Below are 9,072 nucleotides of genomic sequence, written 5' to 3' on the forward strand. Positions count from 1 at the left end.
ATTTTTGCGTAGGCCTTACCGTTTCATAGTATCCGGTGTGTTTTCCGGTTAACAATATAAATCAAAATATGAAGATTTATTTTCCCAGACGATATTTTTGTCGGACTTTTATCTTTTCACTTTTGGACCATTGATCGGAGTAATATTCCCTCTAAGCTACGCGTACTTTGGTGGCCGTAGTGACTTCGTTCTTGATGTTCAGTATCTGTATGTTCGCGATCCATATAATTCTGCTCTTTGCTCCGTATATGTTGACATGAAAATGTTAGGTGACTTCACACTACCTACAATATCTGACTTATCGTTTCAGCCTAAAGGGTTTAGCTTCCATTGAAAATGGGACAGTGTCTGTTAAAGTAAATGTTTCACCCTGTTATCGTTTACTTTCTGACGATTTAATTTTGCTGGTCAAATAGTTCCCAGAATTAATTAAATATGTCATTTCTCCCCTCCCACATAAATACTTCTGATTGAAGCTTGATCATCAGTGTCGTCATGCAAGGTTTTAACTCGGTTTTCATGCTTTTAGATGATGATCGGTGTAAATTGCAACCGTTATTAAATCTTATGCTTTAATTAATTTTATCAGGTAATATCCGTTTTTGTACAGCGTCATACGTCTATCTGCACTCAGTTACCTAATCAAAAATGCTTATAATACAGAATTTCCGAAACATATTTACATAATCTTAAATATCCGCGCAGATGATACTTTTACATGTGTAAATACACACACACACACACACACACACACACACACACATATATATATATATATATATATATATATATATATATATATATATATATATATATATATATATATATATATATATATATATTCAGAGAGAGAGAGAGAGAGCGTTGTATGTGTATACAAATAAACAACCTGGCAGATAATTAGATACACAAATACATACATCATATTATAGCAAAACTTACCCTTTATGATTAACTTTATGTGCCACTTCATGTTTCAGGCCAGATAATGGATGTTAAATAATAATAAATAAGAATTTTGCCTGTGTTTATTGATGTTTCCTTCCAAGCAAATATTTATATCGGGTAGATGGGTTGCACGCGGTAGGCTATTTCCCTCATGTAATATGCAACTTTCGGTGCCTCAAATAAGATGACCGCCTCATAGTGGTGAACAATCGTGCAGACCTCCTTAGAGCTGTCAGCTGAAATAAACGATATTTTAGTATATTAAACTTTTAAATTATGCATGTTTCTTTCAAAAGTTTTTTCTAGTCATAACTTGATTGTGGCAGTCTCTATCTTGGTGTTATCAAAAATGTGGTTACGTAAAATTGAATCATATTCATGATCAATAGATCACTATTTGCCAATAGCTGATATGACCTCACATTCTCCAAGTATTTCTTGATGGACGAATATATAATCAAAATACTTTAAGTGTCTTCGAAGCCTTTGTTCTTGTATTTAGTGACCTGACGTCTAATTTGTTTCCAATAGAACTTAATGTTATTATATTAAAACATAAACATTTGTGCATTAGACTGGCGTGCAAACCACATATGCTGTTTATGATAGAAACATTTTCTCAACCTTGAAAAGTAAGTATCGGCAGCATTGTATGGGCCTCTTTCAGTTAAATGTGGTGTTCATATAATATGTAGTCAGTATGAAATTAAAAACATGGTATAAAAAAGCAAATATTGTGTTGTCAACGAAATCGCATAGACTGAAGTTTGTGAAATTATTGATGGAAACTTGAACCAATTTATTACCGAATATGCGCATTTCGAAAATGTAGTGCCCTGTTTATGTTCCATGACCAGTTTAGTGTTTCGAAATCTTAATGTGCCAGATATCGGATCTGGGTTGGCATACTCAAAGTATAATACGTAAATGTGTGGTTTTGGGCCTCAGTACCTCAAAATTATTGGAAAACTCGGGGCCAAATATATGAAGAAAACTCGTATTAAATGAAGTCAATAAAAATAAATGATAAAAAGAGCTATGGCAATTACAATAAAATAATTATAATTCTCTGCTCAGAACTGAAGTAAGGAGAATCAAATGGGGTTTAACTTCAGTTTATCTTTAAGGTCCTTTCCGGATATGTTTAATTTTGCAATAAATGGGGGAAAAACGTTTGCCTGCAAAAGATTTTGCAGAATACAACGAGTAATTAATGTCATAATTATGTCATGCTGCATTGAAAGACCAAAATAATTGATGACCACGCCAATCTTAAATAATACATAGTTCTGTTGCATAAGACTTGGGGGTAAGGGACATATTAAGTGATTAGGAATTAATATCGTCTCGTTTCCAAAGAATGCACAACAGCCTAACAATGGAGAATGCGTTCACAATAACATGCACATTATTGCGACTAGTACTAAAAGATTGTGTACTAAAGACAGTGAAAAGCACGTCAACTAACGAAATGCATAAATATATTAAGCAAAACCAAACAATTTTGCAATCATTAGTAGTTGCAATAGCATTTCAAGATACGCACGTGTAACAGATGGCATTGCAATTTTTTCGCCAGAGGTTACGTCGTATAGCTTAAAGCTACTCCCACCAGCATAGTCCTTCAAGCACACCGAGAGGTATGTCGCTGTCTTGTGTTTGAAATGGATTCTAATAAAACCCCGAGGATAGTTCCACCAAAAGGTTCCATTATGACATTCGGAGTCTGCTTCTACGTCCATTGTTGTGTGCTGATCAGTTGGGCTGTTAAAAAAGTTATTATTATTATTATTATTATTACTACTATATATATATATATATATATATATATATATATATATATATATATATATATATATATATATATATATCCATCATGAACAATCCCTGCTATTTACCTATGAAAGGAATGAATTGCTACGAGCTGAAAGCATAACATGCCAACCTTCAGTTCTAGTAGGCATACTCAAAGTATATTACGTTACTTATCTGGAAGCGAATAGAATAGATCCAAGATCTGTCAACTCTTTGTTTAGTTGAAATCTTAAGAATCAAGTTGACAGTAAACCACAATCTGCCAGTCCACTATTTTCTTGAAATCTTATATATTTAGCTCTGCCAGCCATCTAACCAAGACCCGAGACTTTGGTCTTTGCGCCCTCGTTTTGATATAATAATAATAATTAATAATAATAATAATGAGGACTTTGTATAGCGCCTAATCTTTAGAAGCTCTAAGTTCTTTACAACATTAGACAACACCCATAAGATAAAAAACATATAATGATATGATTACAAAAACAAACACCATGAAATTAGAAAATATTAAAAAACATGCTGAGAATATTTAAGGTAGGAAACATTATTAGGTCTTTAAGTTTGTTCTTGCAGCCGAAATAAGTGAGTTTAGAAACCTCTTGAATGTCATCACTGTGTCTTTGTGTCTAAGTTCAGTGGGCAATTCATTCGACGTTGCTGGGCCCTGGTGTGCAAAAGAACGCTGTCCGTATGACTTTATTTTCATAGTGGGAATAATGAGTATACGATTGTCAGAAGAGGAGCGTAAGTATCTTGCTGGTGTGTACACATGGGTGAGGTCGGATAGACATATATACCGTTAGTATCCAGCAACAAATTACACACTTTTGTCTCTACCCTCTGTTTGCTTTAAAATAATTTTCATATGACCATCAACCCAGACAATGATCCGCCCATCCTGTTTTAACCAACAACATACATACCTGCCAGACCATTGCTTGCTGGAAATATTCGGTATCTAAACAAATTTGCAGAACATGATCTGTCTACCCTCAAATATTTTGCCAACAGAGTTGACCCCAATCTGTCGGTACTCTGTTTGTTTGTAGTAAATATATTGACAGTACAGTGTCAAAAATATTTTCGTTTTTTTTTTCTTTTTCATTTTACATCGTGTATAGGTGGATACGACAGCATTAAAACTAATTGCTAACAATTTATAAGTCCAGTAATACTTTGGGGTGTTTTGAAATTGAAAAAGGTACTACATAAACTCAAATGTTTTACATTATATGTTACTTCAAAGATTACATTTCTCGACGATAATATATCGATATATAAGGTTAGATGGTTAAAACCGTGCAGCATGAAAAAGGAATCGATTTCATATTTGATTCTAGTAAATTATAAACATTTATATTCCACTACATTTACAGTAGATACTTAAACAAATCCTTAATTTTACACGTTTACAAAATCAATATAAAAGCAATCAAGCAGAACCGATCCAGTTGGTGGAGAAGAAGGTACATTTCAAACAACACATAAAGAATTAGTATGATATGTATTTGTATCAGAATCAATAATAGGCATGGCAAAATTTTATATAAATCTGCAATCATTAATAAGTTTCAAAGGATCAGGGAAACGCTGCAATTTCTGACGAAGTGCCTGTGTTATAATGTGATCCATTTGGTTTGTTGACAAAATTCAAAGACAATTTATCAATAAACAAAGTATTCTCTTGGCGTATTTTTAGGGCGTTGCCGGTTTAAACTTGCTACATCGTTGACCGTAGAGGCTATCCAAAGTTATGTTTTTAGGGTGTTGCCGGTTTAAACTTGCTACATCGTTGACCGTAGAGGCTATCCAAAGGTATAATTTTAGGGTGTTGCCGGTTTAAACTTGCTACATCGTTGACCGTAGAGGCTATCCAAAGGTATATTTTTCATAGCAAGATAAAGATCAATACTGTAGATATCTTTACTGTCAGGATAAAGACTTTCCCTTAATATCTTCCATGTGCAAATCGATAATGGGACGTGAAACGCATCTTCAAAATCTCCTGGACTGCCCTAAAAAAGCTACAAGCATGATTCACAGTATTAACAGCATGTATTTGATCTTCTACATATAATACGTATACCTGATAGTATTCGAGTTATAAATGAAGATATGATTAGGTTTTTCGAATTCTTTAAGCATGAACTTGCTTCTCAAAACTCTGTTTGAAACTATCTATAACCCATCAGTACGTACACTAATAATATGCATTATAGGCTTTAGAAAAACATAATATCGATTACATACAGTGTTTAGTATAAATGTTAATAATTCGTTATATATAGACCTTTTCTTGAAACAAAATATACAACTAGATGTAAATAAACAACGTACCTCTTACACAATTAATCTATGAACGAAACCTATACAATATCGTTGAAAAGAATCAATCACGTATTACCTTGAAGAAAGAACCTATTTTAATATTTTGGGGAAGAATATATAAAATTTTCTGTCATTATAAATTACTTTTGTATTCAAAACCGGCAGAACAATCCAAATGTGTTACCCTTAAAGATAGTAATATATATCATATGAAATAGAGACATTTTATTATTTGGCGCTAGATAAAATAGGAAATGGCTACGTTCAGAGTAATAGTTTAATGAAAACAAAGCCAAGGCAAATTGAGAGAGCGTAGTTTGATAGCTAAACAGGTTAACGGCGACAAGAGGTGGTAGGGGGATGTATACATTATAGAACGTTGTACTGGAAGTGTCTGTAGACGTCAAAAGAAAACCCATTTCCTGTTGTCTTAATTGAAAATATTTTTATAATATTGTCCGGTGACTCAAAAATGGTATTTAGAGAATATAATGAAAACCATATATTCATTGTTCAGAGATATCAGATGCCTATCTTTGTAACTGTCAATTATATCCAAAAAGAGATTATTTAATGTGTTATCTTCCTTCATACGGGACAGTAACTGAGATCTTGGCAGCCATTGATTCATCACGTCCAAGAATTTCTTAGAGTCTAATACTTGAAAGTAATAAATATAGTTTTAATGAGACAATAATAGTATTTTGAAACTTCTGTCCGTCTGACCATTTGTTTGTCGGTATTGTATCATGGTGAGAAGCTCGAGAGAAGAAGGAACTTCGAATTTTATCATACACGTGGGGGAAACTTTTTATTAACTCTCATTATGTTATACCTCTGGATTGCCACTGTTAAGATTGTTATTTAAAAAATATTACTTCATGATGTCAGGATGTATATTTCAAATAGGCTATCTATTTATGAAAGATATGAACCTTTCGAAAGTGGATTTATTCAGATTTAATGTTAGAGACATAATGGTACCCCACCCACCCCTTTCCCTCTCTTGTGCACGCAATTGTTGCTCGTTACCATAAAAACAATATTTGAGCTAAATAGAGTCTACAATTGCAAAGTGCATGAATTGGAACCTTTTCCAACCGGCATCAACAGAGTAAATAAATGGAAATTCATCATGTCCAGAAGTATATTTAATGCCTATAACTTACTTGAAGAAGTAATTCTCATTAAAACGTAGACGACGGCTTCGACTCTTTCTGCATTATTATTATTATTATTATTCAAAGTACTCATCTAGAATGAAAAGTTACATCCATGTACTTACTTGTGACCAAGATTGATTGCATAACAAATTGAGATTACGTTTGCTTGAATTGAGTGAGACTCCACTAGTGAAAATACTTTTATTTCGCCCACGAGATGAAATATATAAGTTGGTCTGCTAGAGAAAACACATTTTCTTTGTTTTGTATGCCCAAAATTAGTGGCTAGCAATGTGTATAACAGTGTGAAGTATACCATATTTCTTATTGTATCCAATGCTACAATGTTAGCAGTTCACCTTTTATGTTTTCCTGTGTTTCTTTATATTCTCACACAAATATTCGTTGTAACATAATTATTCTTCGAAGTTAAAGGTAAAACAACACGAAACAATTGAAGGAAAAGTATATGCACAAATGTTGTGTTTTGATCTTTTCTAATCTGTATTAGAGTGTGCTATACTTACTACCAGATCAAGAAAGTGTCTCAAATTAGCTGATATATCTCGGTCATAATTTCTTCGATGCCTCTTGAATGGGCAGTGAACAGTTTTTTTCGTATTCTAGTTTATTGAGCTATCAAAATTATTTGTCTTGGGATATCCAGTAATTCACTTGCAACATAAAATTAAAAGCTATTTTCAATTTTAGTGTGTAATTTTAGTGTGTTTTTATGGTAATCTTACATAATTACTTTGGGATATCCAATTTAAAAGCATCCTAAATATTAAATGTGGTGTCACCCTAAATTCTAATATACGGTGACTATATTATTTTTCAGTATCATTAAAATCGACATCAAGTAATTTATCCTTTATGTAAGTATGTCAGCTTTTATGGAAATTCGATGTTATCAAGTAAATAACTTTATAAGACCTCAATGATTCTTCTGCATGCTGCCCATTTCTGATAATACACTATTCAAATTTCAATGCGTATCATAAAGCGCTTTTGCATAATACTTAGGCATTTGGTCAACATCTGCTATTAAATCTGACTCTTTACTTCCTCACAAAATAAAGAACAAGCCACAAGAAAGAAAAAGTAAAAGTTCAACTGAAAGATGTTTTTCTTTCCAATTATAATGGATGTCATCGGTACAGCCGCATGTATTTTGCACTCTTATGTCAAAGTGACGTAGGTTTGGTTACATCGCTAAAAATAAACATTTCGCACCACTCATGCAGGTCCGAAGTTTGAAAAGTAAGCTACACCTTCCTTAAGGAATAAGGAATTTAATTTATAGCAATGTGGATATCCACTTACCCGACCGGCATGATGACACACGGGTCGTCGAACAGTACGCATTGTAATCCTGGCAGAAGTGATGCAATTAGGAGGAAGAAATATGAAGAGCAATGCATCCTTTCTCTTGTCCTTAAAACTAGACTAAGTAAGATAGTCTGTTTAGTTTCCTTTATACGGGAAACGATGTTCTCTTATCTTGAACTTGGAAACCTGGCATCTGGCAGGTGCCCGCATACTCACACAGTACTGAGTAGCCGTCAAAGTTAATAGAGATATGTTATGCATGCAATAATATAATAAATAATAACGAAATCCAGAGAATATTAATGTATATTTTATGTTTGCTCCATTTGCACACACACACACACACACACACACGCACAAAGATATATATATATATATATATATATATATATATATATATATATATATATATATATATATATATATATATATATATATATATATATATAATTACAGATATATTTACTTTCATCGTGTGTGTATTTTCTTCAAGCAAGAAGTATATATAATCCGTACTCTTCAGAGATTCTAACCCGGGTCTGTGAGTAAAAGACACCCATCGCCTTGCCTTAAAGCACCGACCCCAAAACCAAGTCGACCATGAACGCATCACGATTTATTTTAATACAAAATCTGTGGTATAGGCGTCCGTGTGCAACAGACACACCTACGTGTCGAGCTACACTATAATTCTCGTCTGTACACAGTCTTAGAAATCCGGAACGACTGTGTACAGATGAGATTTAATTTGCATGCTGTTCAACACATCTTCTAGTGACACTGTATAAGTATACCAAATATCATCAATCGACCTTAAATACCCTTCAAGTTAGATGCATTAAAAGAGAAATAGCAAAATGTGACTGAAATCTAAACTGTTGCCTTGTGACTTCGATAGGTGATATATGTTTCGCTGTGAATATGGCCAATACCAATTTCTGTAGTTTTATTGTAGTTCTCACTCCTGGAATCGTCAAGATTCATAGATATAGTCATTTTAATCATTCGTTATTACAAAGAAATGCATATTGTGGCTGTATGCTCCGTAAAGACACAGAATCCAGTTCTCCAGCTGTCCAGCTAGAAGAGAGCAGAAATAGCAAAATGTGACTGAACTCTAAACTATTGCCCTGTGAACTTGAACTTGAAGATATGACTTCGAGTGAGGTATGCTACACGTCTTGTGGTGATGATATACAATTACATCCCTTGATCTCGTATAACTCTCAAATTTTAGATTGGAATGGAAAGTGTGAAAGAAAATAAACATATAAAACCATGGGATTGACCCGACGATAAGAGCCCCGTTATGGTACACACACGCACATCGTAAAAAAAGAGAGCTAAAGAAAACAAAATACTGAGCCATGCCATTGACTTTAAGACAGGACTCCAAAGCATTATGCGACACATTTACTGGTGATGATGCGTATGTATAACAAATGGTTTTAAGGTTATAGAATAGACGGCAAGCGTGCTGAAT

General features: G+C 33.5%; 2 protein-coding genes across 2 annotated transcripts in view; both read right to left on the reverse strand.

The window, feature by feature from the left end:
* Positions 1-1,013: 1,013 nt before the first annotated feature.
* On the reverse strand, positions 1,014-7,727 carry LOC149794651 (uncharacterized). Its single transcript, XM_089963953.1, has 3 exons — positions 7,584-7,727; positions 2,495-2,712; positions 1,014-1,184 (listed from the first exon to the last, which is right to left on the reverse strand). The coding sequence occupies exons 1-3, from the start codon at positions 7,679-7,681 to the stop codon at positions 1,057-1,059; spliced, it is 444 nt and encodes a 147-aa protein (XP_089820079.1). The 5' UTR covers positions 7,682-7,727; the 3' UTR covers positions 1,014-1,056.
* LOC149794652 (phospholysine phosphohistidine inorganic pyrophosphate phosphatase-like) overlaps positions 7,725-9,072 on the reverse strand; it is a 21,393-nt gene continuing 20,045 nt past the window's right edge. The window contains exon 6 of the mRNA XM_089966214.1: positions 7,725-7,811. Coding sequence (XP_089822340.1) covers positions 7,725-7,811 — 87 coding nt within the window. The remainder of the gene's footprint in view (positions 7,812-9,072) is intronic.

Source organism: Sinohyriopsis cumingii, chromosome 7 (genome assembly GCF_028554795.1).
Source record: "Sinohyriopsis cumingii isolate HCF-2022 chromosome 7, ASM2855479v2, whole genome shotgun sequence".
Taxonomy (NCBI): Eukaryota; Metazoa; Mollusca; class Bivalvia; order Unionida; family Unionidae; genus Sinohyriopsis; species Sinohyriopsis cumingii.